This window comes from Eptatretus burgeri, chromosome 7 (genome assembly GCF_056783735.1).
Source record: "Eptatretus burgeri isolate ZD-2024b chromosome 7, Ebu_testis_v1, whole genome shotgun sequence".
In the NCBI taxonomy this organism is placed as follows: Eukaryota; Metazoa; Chordata; class Myxini; order Myxiniformes; family Myxinidae; genus Eptatretus; species Eptatretus burgeri.
The window spans coordinates 41,396,583-41,408,970 of record NC_140967.1 but is presented as its reverse complement, the minus strand read 5'-3'; the positions used below and the strand labels follow the sequence as shown (position 1 = coordinate 41,408,970).

The following is a 12,388-nucleotide window of genomic DNA, read 5'->3' as shown; positions in this document are numbered from 1 at the left end:
GAGAGTCTCAAACCGGCACACAAATGCAGAGGTGCAGCCGAGGTGCAAGAGGTGCAGTTTATCTTTCCTGATCAGGTGCAGCCGAGCGGAGCTGCCAAGTACGCACCGACTAACGTGGAGAGCCAATCAATGGGGTAGATCTTCCCGGCTAACACTACGCGTGGACCATGCTGGATCAATGGAGGAAAAGACACAAGCTGGGTACATTTACAATCATAACAATTTATTATTAAAAGGGCGAGGAAAGGTATGTGTACAAGCAATGGAATCAGTCATCAGTTTAACTCTGCCGTGTGTCTTCTCTTTTGTATATAGCTGCATTTATTTTGCCACACATCATCTAAAGGTATGTTTACAAGCAAGCAAAGGTTTTAATACAGAAAATATTTACAGCAAGGAAAGCAAGGATGGATGATGTGTGGCAAAAGAAATGCAGTTATATACAAAAGAGAAGACACACGGCAGAGTTAAACCGATGACTGATTCTATAGGCCCACATCACATTGGTGCCAAATCATAATCACCGGAAGGGAAGATAAGCAAGAAAGAAAGATGAGAAAAAGGTGAGTTATGACACAGCCCGATGGAACCGTGCTCTCCCGCTGAGGGAAAGGCAAGGGAGAACTGGTACGGGGATAGCGGGGTGTCACTGTATGGCCAGATTATTAGGATGCTGCATTCCGCTGCATCCCGTGTCACTTCACCTCGAGACCAGCCCCGAAAGCAGCTTCAGTTCGCACACCAGAGCACGATTGTCCAGAGAGTGTTCAATGCTGGAGAGAGATTTTACAAAGAGCATCAGAGCTGAGCCGAGCTGAACTTGTTTGACACCGCCATGCCACGCAAAGGCCAATGCTTGCCAACCTCATTCAGAATGCGTTGGCCTCGTTGGTTCCAGACCTCGCCAGCGTCACTTCCTCCACACACCCGCCAGGCCAAAAGTGTCTCATTCGTCCTCGAGATTTGCCATGGAATGAAGTTCCCGACTTGATGTGGGGGTGACATGCATCGCTCCTCAATGGCAGTGCAAACGTCCTGGAGTATCGTGGATGGTCCCTGGGCAGCAGGATGGTTACCGTTGACAGTGAGGAATAACATAAATCCCAACGCAGACTACGCTAGACGGCAACAAGCTTGGCCCGAGCGGGAGCGAAGCGGTGCTCTGAGCGGGCACGATGGTGGTTGCTGTCGTCGATCAAAGGCAAGTAGATGAGATGGTGACTGAAGCGGTGTTCGAGGTGGGGGAATGGCATTTGGTAGAAGATCAGCGTTGAGATGGAAGATTGTTGGTTGATGTACGGTGGTTGAAAGGCGGATGTTGTAGTCTTGTGGCGTGGAGGTGGCTGTGGAATTTGTGGTTGGAGCGGGGTGGTTGAAGTACGTTGGTTGAACTTCGGAGAATCTAGCGAGTGAGCGTTGAGATGCGAGCAAGCGATGGAATGTGAGCTTTTATGAGGTGGTTTTCAAATGAATTTGTAATAAAAGTTTGTGTACGATTTTATCCAGAGTGGTGTCGTGAGTGTCGTGTGGTTAGAGGTGGTAAGGCGGTTGAGTTTGGGCATGCGATTTGAACCGGGTTTTGGCACGTATATGCAAATGAAGCGGTGCACATGGTGTCTCGCTTATTGGTGGTCATGGCGTGTGCCCCTGATTGTGGTTTTGAAAGCAAAAGACAGAAAAATTGGGAGAAAGTGGGGAAAAACCGACTTGAACCTGACACAACACATCCCATTTGTAACCCACTAAACATAGGGAAAGGGCTTTGGAACACTTAATAATAAATATTCTACCTTGGGATCCACTGTTTGATGGTTGCTATTGCTGGGGGAGTGACGGTTCGCAGAACTGTGACAATAGTTACGTTTGTGGGGGGGGGGGGGGTAGATATTCCCATGTATGGAGTAGCATAGTACGTGTACGGGTCGTTCGCCAATCTTGATGTAATAAGTAGGAACATGTCAGCTTAAGGATGTCTTGTTTTATATGCACCATAGGGGGTGGTGTGTGGTAATTATTTCGGGATTACGGTTAAGGAAATTGTTCCATATAACCTCTATGTCAATTGAGCCTGGTGTTGGCTTAGTGGTTAGGATGGTGGCTTGGGATCCCAGTGTCCTGAGTTCAAGCCCCGTTGGCTGCTGAATTAACACCAGGGGGTTGACTCAGCCTGTCATCCTTCCGAGGTCGGCGAAATGAGTACCAGTGTACTGGTCCCAGCAATGCCAACCCTCCCGATTTCATCGGGAGGCTTCCGAAAATTCACCCAAACTCCCGCCCTTACGATCACTATCCTTATCCTCCCGAAATTTTGATATTTTTGCACTGTTCACTAATCAGAATGTACTAGTATGAGAATTGAATGAAAAGCATCGTCTGCTACGTATAGCATGTGGTAACTCCATAACGTTCGCTGCTTCCAAATTGTACGTAAAAAATTGCAAATTCAAATGAGGAGCAGCGAAACATTGGGTCTGGATCTCGCTTATGCGATCATGCACTGAGATTTAGTGCATGCGGTATGTGTGCAATACAGTGCATGCGGTATGTGTGCAATACAGTGCATGCGGTATGTATGCACAGTGTATATGCATGCGGTATGTGTGCAATACAGTGCATGCGGTATGTATGCACAGTGTATATGCATGCGATACGCTCACTGTATGCAGCTGGGCCCCGTACCAGCCCGGCGGTCGCGACCACCGTGCGGTGTTTAATTTAACAGCCGCTAGAGTTCTACGAGTCGCGCTGCAGCTGTGGAACATCGACTTCGAAGTTACCGATGCTTCAAGCCCTCGATGTTGATTACGAAATGGCAGAAAAGAAGCTTACGAAGACCAAGAAATGGTCTCAGAAGTACAAGACCGAATACATTCTCCAATACCCGTGTATTTGAAAGACTGAAAGAGGAATTCATCATGCGTATTGTACAGTATGCAGCGTTGATATTTCAGTTGAGCACGGAGGTCGCGATGATATTCGGAAGCACGTTGGAAGCAAACGGCACACAGACATTGCAAAGGAGAGATCTTCGAGCACGAGTACCGGTACACTTCTGAATTATTTCACCAAACAAGGGACAAGCGAGGAAGAGGATGTTACCCGAGCGGAACTTCTCTTTCGTGGATTTATTGTGGGACATAACTTGCCCATATCAGTCTCAGATCATGCTGGACCTCTATTTCAAAAGATGTTTCCAGATTCAAAAGTTGCTTCAAAGTATGGATGTGCAAGAACAAAAACTTGCAAGATGTGCAAGATGTGCAAGAACAAAAAAAAAAAAAAAAAAAAAAAAAAAAACAAGAACAAAAAGCAAGAAAAAAAAAAGAAAAAAAAAAAAGAACAAGAACAAAGAAGAAAAAAAAAAAACAGGACAACAAATTTTTACTTTCTGAATGTTGTCTAGATTTCTACAAGTGAATTAGGGTATTCGGGCACTGCTGAATCAGGAAATGGCATCCGTTTCTCTCCATCAGGTCAGGTTTTTGTGCTAAGTTGATTTGAAAAAATCAGATCTTGTGACAAAATCAATTACATTTTTGTGGCATTATCAGCTGATTTTTGTCAACACATATCATCCTAAACATGTTTTTAAGAAAAAAAAAAATGTTTTGCCAACAACATTTATTGATTACATGATAGAAACATCGATTACTGTCATCTGAATGGTGGGCATTGATAAAGGTAAGTACAAGTAAATTGCATGTTGCGTCACCACTGTTCAAACTTCAGGGCTTGAACTTCCGTTTCTTCGAACTCCTGGAATGTTCAGCGGCAGGGAGGTCTCTCTTCAGATTCCAACAGTAGTCAGCCATCATGACTGCGTCCCAGCGACCCTGATACCTGGTCTCCATCTCCTTCATGTCCTGATGGAATCTCTCCCCCTGCTCGTCACTCATTGAACCCAGGTTCTCAGGAAACCGGTTCATATGTGAAAATAGGTAGTGCATCTTGATGCTCATGTTGCAGCCCAGGTTTCTGAAAGCAGTCAGCATGTTGTTGACAAGTTCTGCGTAGTTTCTGGCCTTATTGTTGCCAAGAAAGTTCTTCACTACCAAAACAAATGTCTTCCACGCTTCCAGTTCCACTTCGTTCATTGAGTTTTTGAACTCTGGATCTCTGATGAGCTGACGGATCTGAGAACCATCAAAGATGCCAACTTTCAACTTCTCCATGGTCAATCCTGGAAAAGCCTGGCACAAGTAAGTGAAGCAGTCACCATCTTTGTCCAGAGCCTTGGTGAACTGCTTGATAAAGCCGAGCTTGATGTGCAGCGGTGGGAAGAGTATTCTGTCTCTGTCCACCAGAGGGTCGTTGATGACGTTCCTTTCTTTGCATGGCACCAATTCCTCCCGCACAGGCCAGTCCTTCTTCGTGTAATGCTGAGCACGGTCCCTACTATCCCACATGCACAGAAAACATGGGTACTTGGTGAAGCCAGACTGTTGTCCCAACAAAAAGTTCACCATCTTCAGGTCAACACAAATAAACCACTTATGCTGATCATAACCAATTTTCTCCAGCACGTACTTCACCGCTTCATACTTCTCCTTCAGTGTAGTCGAGTGAGCGATGGGTACAGAGGCAAACTGGTTGCCGTTGTGTAGCAGAACACATTTCAGTGATCGCTTGCTGCTGTCAATGAACAGTCTCCAATCTTTGGGTTCGTACTGTGGCACTCCAAGCTTGAGCAGAAGCGCATGTCATAAATTGGCGCATGTAGGTATTGTACATTCTTCAGAGTTCGTTATTTCAAGAAATACAACTTTTTTGTATCACATTATTACAAAATCTGCCCCATTAACTTTAGTTTTGATCCACGAACTTTATGCTTTGCCTCACCAATTTTGGAAGATTTTGAGGTTTTATGACTTCAAACTGATCCCTTTTCGACATAATCACCTAGAACTATCGTACCTGAATACTTCTTGTCATTAAAATAATTATTTCCAATTAAAACAATTATTTGACATGACATTTTACCCCCACCAACTTCTTCTAAAATGCTCCACACATGCGTACATGTGAACAAAAATGTAAAAAACGACATGTGGCCATATCTCTAAAAACTTGACCTGATTGAACAAAACTAATGTGAGTTTTGGATTCAGCGCATCAGATTCGTCCTAAATCAGCTTAAAAAATGCAGACAACAAATTTGTTGTTGACCAGTGTAATTGGTGAGTTGTCAAATGTTACTGCTTCATCTATTGCCGATATTGCTAGACTAGCTCCATTTAGCCTAGCTACAGACGGTAGCAATGACAGTGGTGAGGCCCAGCTATATCCTGTCCTGATTTCGTACTATGACAACAGTGCTGGGATTGTGAAGCAAGGTTTGCTAAGTTTGCCTGCGTGCAAACAAGATTCCACTGGAGAAAACATTTTCAAACTGCTTGATCATGAGTTCAGTGACAGGAAAATTCCGTGGGGAAATTGTGTTTCCTTTTGTGCTGATAATGCCTCTGTCATGGTGGGCAAGCACAAAGGAGTCGCTGCTTATATCCACAAACAAAATCCAGAGTGCTACATCATGGGATGCCCTTGCCATATGATGCTGTCTGACCAAGAAGGCGGCTCAGGCCTTCCCCATTGAATTAGATGACTTTTTCATCGATATTTACTACTACTTGGACAAAAGTAGTAAACGCGTCAAAGGAGTGAAAGCACTGCAAGAACTCTGTGATGCCCCGACACACAAGATTCTGAAGCATGTCGCAACAAGGTGGCTGTCCCTTGGTCAGTGCCTAGACAGGCTGATTGAACAGTGGGAGCCACTTCGCCTCTTCTTCAAAGAAGAAGTACGAAGAAAAATGCAACCAACTGTAGCCAAGACTCTAACAACGAGCAAGAAGGACGGCACTGTATCTACTGCCAGTACTGGCACTGCAGGATCAAGCACTAGTGGAGCAGCATTCACCACTACCACTGCAGTATCTGCTGCGAAGAAGACAGCAGGGACAGCACCAAAACCAATGCTGAGAGCAGGTAGCATCACCGGCCCTTCATCACGTTCATCTACAAAGCAGATCCCTTCAGAGTCGAGAAAGACTGTGATAGTCCCATCTGCAGGCAAAGAAGGACCCAAGTTAAGTTCTGCTTTTGCCAAATCACTTGATAGAAGCTCAGCAAAACCTTCGAATCAGAGGTCTTCTTCCTTGGCTGCACCTACCTCAAGCTCTCTCCTCAAACGTAAAATTGGATCTGGTACTACGAGTCTGACCTCTTCTGCTGGCAGTAAACGCAAGTGTGATCGCCCTGCGGCTAAGTGTACTACGAGTTCTACAACTAAAAGCGCATCTTCCTCAAACACTGTGCAGGAATCTAGGAGAAAAACGTGTCAACAGGATGTTCTTGTCTCCACAAACAAAACTCTATCGTTTCTTCCTTCGATATGCTAACAAGCTTTTTGAGAAGGGGAATCTTCTGCTCCAAAGAGACGAACCCTGTATTCATCTCCTGCACGGAGAATTGAATGGTCTTCTGAAAGATATCTTCGTACGGTTTTTGAAACCATCGGTGTCATCGGTTGCTCTGGTAAATGTACCCTTCTCTGACAGAAATCATCAGAAGAATGATGAGGACCTCATGATTGGGAACGATGCCAAACTGTATATAAGGGAACAAAGGAGTCTCAAGAAATCCACCTTCACTCTGAGTGAGTCAGACATCCAAAGTTTCTTCAGTGCAGTTCGCTCATATTATGTGAAAGCCTGCAATTATATCTTCAAAACCTGGCCGCTAGATGATGAATTAGCCAAGCATGCTCAGGTGCTGGATGTTAAGCTACACCAAGAAGTGGGGTTTGACTGTGTGGAGTTTTTCATCAAGAAATTCCCCTGTCTGTTCAGTGGCGGTGATAGTGACATAGACAGTCTTGAGAGTGAATTCGCTCACTACCAGGCAGACGCCTCCATAGCTACAATTGCTACTGAGACAGTGAGAGTGGATGAGCAGTGGCATCGGATTTCACAGCTCACAGATCCCTGCACTGGTGCCAAGAAGTATCCTAATTTGAGCAAAGTGATGAAGGGAATCTTGGTCATTCCTCATTCGAACGCATCATGTGAGCGGGCACTCAGTCTTGTACGGAAGAATCATACTGAATTTCGTCCCAATTTGAGTGTCAAAACCCTGGAAGCTCTCTTAATTGAAAAACTAGCTCATAACACCCCTTGCTACCAGAGAGAATACAGCAAAGACATAATCAGAAGGGCTAAAAGAGCCACACAGCTGTCACTCAGCAAAGCTGCCATGGAAAAAGCAAGCAGCAGTAGTACCAGCCAGTAAGGTAAGAAAAATATTGCTTCTTTTGTGCTTTTTGTTAATCTTTGATTGTCCTCTAACTTACTAATATTAACATACATGTAACATTAAAAAGTGCACAATTTTCCCCTTTTTTTGTTCAAAAAGTGGGAATTCTTAACATGTTAAATGCTCCAAAATAGGGCTCAGAGGGCACGAGAGAGCGTCTGGAACCCCAGAGCTTCCAGGGCCCTAAGGCGGGCCCTGGACCCCGCCGCAAGGGTCGAGCACTCCGCGCTCGAGATGTGCGCTTTGCGCACATTATTTGGTGTCGGTTGAAAATCCTCCCTAATTCTGATTTCCAAAAGTTGGCATCTCTGTGGTCCCGGTGTATGCCCCGGTTAGAATAGGTGTACCATATCCCTGTGTGTCGTAAGAGGTGATCAGGGTTGGCGTCAGGAAGGGCATCCGGCCATAAAACATTGCCTCAAGAAAAAGCCAAACCCCTGCACAGCAGGGAAAAATGGCTGTAAAAACGGTCATTTATAACCTCTATGTCAATTGGGGGGGGGGAGGAGTGAGGAGAGGAGCAAGTCCCCTCCCATGGGCGTAGCTATAAACACCTTCAGGGGCAGTTTTATAGATCCCTCCCAAGGGGGCGGAGCGTTTCCCCGAGAGAAGAAGGAGGAGCCTGATCGGGCATTTGGAAGTCTGGGACGACGGAGGTACGTCAAAGCCTGAGGAAATAGAGAAGGTCAAGGTTTGAGGAGAACGGGGAACAGGGTGGAGAGAAAGGGTCTGAGGAGAACGGAGAACGTGGCTGGGAGGTTTTGTGCAAGTCAGACGAGAAAGAAGGGGACTGAGGAAAGTGTTGAGGAGGTCGTCCTGCCTCTGCCTGTTTTATTTGCCCTGTGCCTGATTTTGTCTCCCTGCTACCTGTCACCCATCGTCCCCTCATCGCCTGTTCATCCCTACCACCACGAGAGCCGAGTCCCCTGGTTTTTGTCCATTAATTCGGAACGTCTCCGCAGGAAGTAAACCACTTGGAACATCGGGGGATTTTACCCTCTCACCGCAACAAACTCGATATTAGTCGAGCTGTCGACGCTACAATATATACAGTACTTTCGGACCCCGCTATTTGCAGATTCGCTGTATGTATTTTTTTAAATCGTATAAAAATTTTTTTTTTTTTCATTTCAGGACTGGTCATCTCTATCCACCTGGGAAATTTGAAATTGGCCAACATCACAGCATTACTTTAAAAACGTGCAAAAACACATCTTAACTACAGCCTGATTGGCTTACTGTACTTCCAATCATCAGCGTGGTCATGGAATCAGTCATCGCAGGTGACAACATCATTCCTTTTCTCCAACAGCCTCATCTCAGATCATCAATTCAAATTTGAATTCAGACCTGGTCACTCTACCTTGGACATGCTGCTTCGACTCTCCCAATAATGGTGGAGGCCCTCATGATCAGACATGACATCAGGGCTGTCTCTCTGGACATATATCAAACTTTTGATAAAGTTTGACATCCTGGCATGCTCTCCAAACTGTCTGCTTACGGAATCCAAGGCCAACTATACTCTTGGATTGCTGACTTCCTTCACTCGTACACAAGATGTGGCTCTCAATGGAACCCTTTCATCTCTTCTCTCTGCCAAGGCTGGAGTGTCCCAAGGCAGTGTTCTCGGCCCCATATTATTCCTAATCGTCATCAATGATCTCACCGACTCTCTTGAAAATCTCTCTATCTCTTTGCTGATGACTCCACTCTCTGCCGTGATATCTCTCATCCTTCAGACAGACAAGCAGCAGTCTCTTCCTTGACGTACCCACAAACTGGTCAAACACAATTTTGCTTCTGTGTCCATATTGTCCACCCTTGGTGTTCTATATGCCTGATGTTGGCTTCATGGTTAGGGTGGCGGGCTTTGGATCCTAGGATCCTGAGTTCAAATCCCGCTCAGTTGTTGAATTAATACCAGGTGGGGTTAACTCGACCTGTCATCCTTCTGAGGTCGGTAAAATGAGTGCCAGCGTGCTGGTATACTGTGTTGGAGTGGCGACCCATCCAGGATTGTGTCCCATAGCCAAGGAGACTGCTTAAGCAGCACCAACGCTCTGCACAGAGTATGGTCCCAATCTCCTCCTCCTCCTTGGTGTTTTCCCTTACCCCTCATCATTACCTGCATCACTTGTTTGTCTGTCTCCCTTTACTTTCACCCTTTGCCCTGCTGTTGGTGCTTCCCCTTTCTCCTGCTGTTCCCTTTGTTATGTTGTGTCCTGATTTGTTCTGTGTAATCACTCTTCCATGAGCTTCGACCATGTGTAAAAAAATAAAATAAAATAAAATAAAATAAAATAAAATAAAATTTAAACGTGCCCAGACATTTGCTGAGCCCCAACATTTGTGGCATTTTTCAGGAACGTATCCCCTGTGAATGGCAAGTTTGAGTGTATATGTATAATGCATATAAAACCTTTTGTTTTCTTGGTTTGCATTCATCAGAAGAATTGTCTGAGTTGCAGACATACTGTTGTTATTTGCGGATTATGCGGTTTTACCGTGCAAGACATAATCCGTGGCTGATATTAGTGACAAGAGGTACAATTACTATATATTTACATGTGTGTATATATATATATATATATATATATATATATATATATATATATATATATATATATATATATATATATATATATATATATATATATATTGTTCCGAATTTTGGTCCGCCCGGCATGCGATCGGCCACGTAACTCGAATCGCGATCGCGTCGCCCACCGGAACGGACAATTCAGTCGTGATCCTCCTTGGAACTACCGCCAGGAGCTAGTCACGGGTGGGTCTTTCGACCCCATCACAATCGTGCCAATCGGCCACCCGCGCAGGATAGGGTTGTTCGCCAAACTCGACCTACCTAAGTACCTGCGCGGGTAGTTAACCGGGCGATCGTACCTCGCCGCTGGCCGGCCTAGGACACGAACTGCTTAAGCAGTCCGTTCCGTGCTTCAGTGATAACTGAGTGGTGTTATCGCCGGCCGCGCCGGCCGTGATTATTTACCGGGTGCTTACACCCCTCTACCAATTCCTTCCGTGATGCAAGATGGAACTTTCAAACCAGGGAAAGGACGCAACGAAACAGGGAACAGTTCAACAAGCACATTTATTGCACACTCAGACAAGCACGTATTTTACAGCCATACAGAAATTCATGCACTTATAACAGTCAAAGCAATGAAAGCAAGAATTACAACCGAATAAAGTCTTTATTCGCATGCACACTGACAGTTCTACTTATAAGACGGCATCACCACATGCAATTACACAAAAAGCAAAGGAAAAAGCCACCCTTAAAGGCAAGGGTGGCAGACAGGTTCGTGGACCAAATGTGCGTGGAACCTGGATGAACGGCCAGGTCCACGAGACTGAAGAGTCTTACCCGCGCTCTCGTGGCGCGATGGCGGGCAAGCCGCGATGTCAGCGTAGCTGCACCTGGCTTCGTGCCCTGGCGTGGCCGGTGAGCTCTCTCTGGCGTTCGGCCCCCGTCTGCCTTTCCCGTCGGCTTCGAGCTCCGTCTCCCAACTCTGCCCCACGGACACTGCCGACATTGCACTTGACTTGACTGCCCCGTCTCTCAATTCTCCAGACTGCCGACACCGACACACTGCACTCGACTTGACTGCCCCGCCAACACTGCTTGACTTCCACTCCACCGACTCCAGACTTGACTGCCACTTCACTGCTCCCACTTGACTGCTGACACTGCTGCTGCCACTCCACTGCTCCCACTTTTCTGCCACTTGACTGCCGACGCACACACTGCTTGACTTCCACCTGACTGCCGACGCACACACTGCTTGACTCCCGCGAGCTGCGTTGTGCTCGTGCTTATATAGGCCGAGGGAGGAGCGAATATGCAAATTTCTGGATCACAGCAGGTTCGGAGGCGGGGCTACACCACCTGATGCTCAGTCATTGGATGGGTGAAAAGGGGGTGTGAATCATTCCTGATCCGCTTTTCGAGGCGAAAGGAACTCATTCACAGCCCATGGTACGACGTGTGGTAGAAAGGCAGAGGTGGTGGGAGTTTGCTGCGGTGGTTTGGGAAGGGTGTTGGTGGTGGCGATTTGGTTGCTGACGGGCGTCGTTTGAGAATGGCGGTGAAGCGATGTTTGCAGGGTGGAGTTGTGGAGGTAAAGAGGCGAAGGTGGTGGTGTTTGAGTTGTAGTTGTTTGGGAATGATGTTGGTGGTGGCGATTTGGTTGTTGGGGGATGATTGGTCCAAAATAATGACAGAGAAAAGAAAAACGGCTATCTCAAAGGATCGCAGCCTGGTGAACACGGAAATTCCCTCTAAACAACGGTGGGGAAATCTAACTACACATACACTTATCGTCATAACTGATCTTTGGACCCTTTATGGTGTATTGCGATTTCCACAGCCGTAACAATATATATATATATATATATATATATATATATATATATATATATATATATATATATATATATATATATATATATATATATATATATATATATATATATATATATATATATATATATATATATATATACACACAGATACATATTTTATAGTTTTTTTTGCCATGCATTGGATTATTGTATATTGTTTGTGTAACTTTTTCAACATTTCACATACTTTTTGGCATTCAGAAAGATATTGTATACTGTGTTATATATTTATTTATTTAAACAAATGCTTGTCCTTGTTCCCCTTGCAGCTCAGAACTGGATGGCGCTTTAAAAAACGACCTGGGATTGATTTTCTCCTTCAACAATTGGCTCCATATTATGAGATAGTCATTTACACATCTGAGACGGGGATGGTAAGTAAGGTCAAATGGCTGTTTATTTTGGGGTTTTTTTTTGCCAGATGCAAGCCTCACTTCTTTGTTTTAAATTTATTTTCTCAAATGGCTGTTTTTATCATTCGCATAATCGTTAATCGATTTAAAATCCCCCGCCCCCTCTTGTTTCATTCATTGTCCAGACGGCATTTCCTTTGGTGGATAGCATTGACCGCCAAGGCTACATCATGTACCGGCTGTTTCGCGATGCAACGCGTTATATGGATGGTCATCATGTCAAGGTGAGGTTCATATTC

General features: G+C 45.3%; 1 protein-coding gene across 2 annotated transcripts in view; it reads left to right on the top strand.

Annotated features, from left to right (window-relative positions):
- Positions 1-12,388, top strand: part of TIMM50 (translocase of inner mitochondrial membrane 50) — a 151,961-nt gene that overhangs the window by 112,226 nt on the left and 27,347 nt on the right. For both annotated transcript variants that reach the window (XM_085888132.1, XM_085888134.1), the window contains exons 6-7: positions 12,006-12,110; positions 12,275-12,373. In XM_085888132.1, the coding sequence (XP_085744258.1) occupies positions 12,006-12,110; positions 12,275-12,373 (204 nt within the window). The remainder of the gene's footprint in view (positions 1-12,005; positions 12,111-12,274; positions 12,374-12,388) is intronic.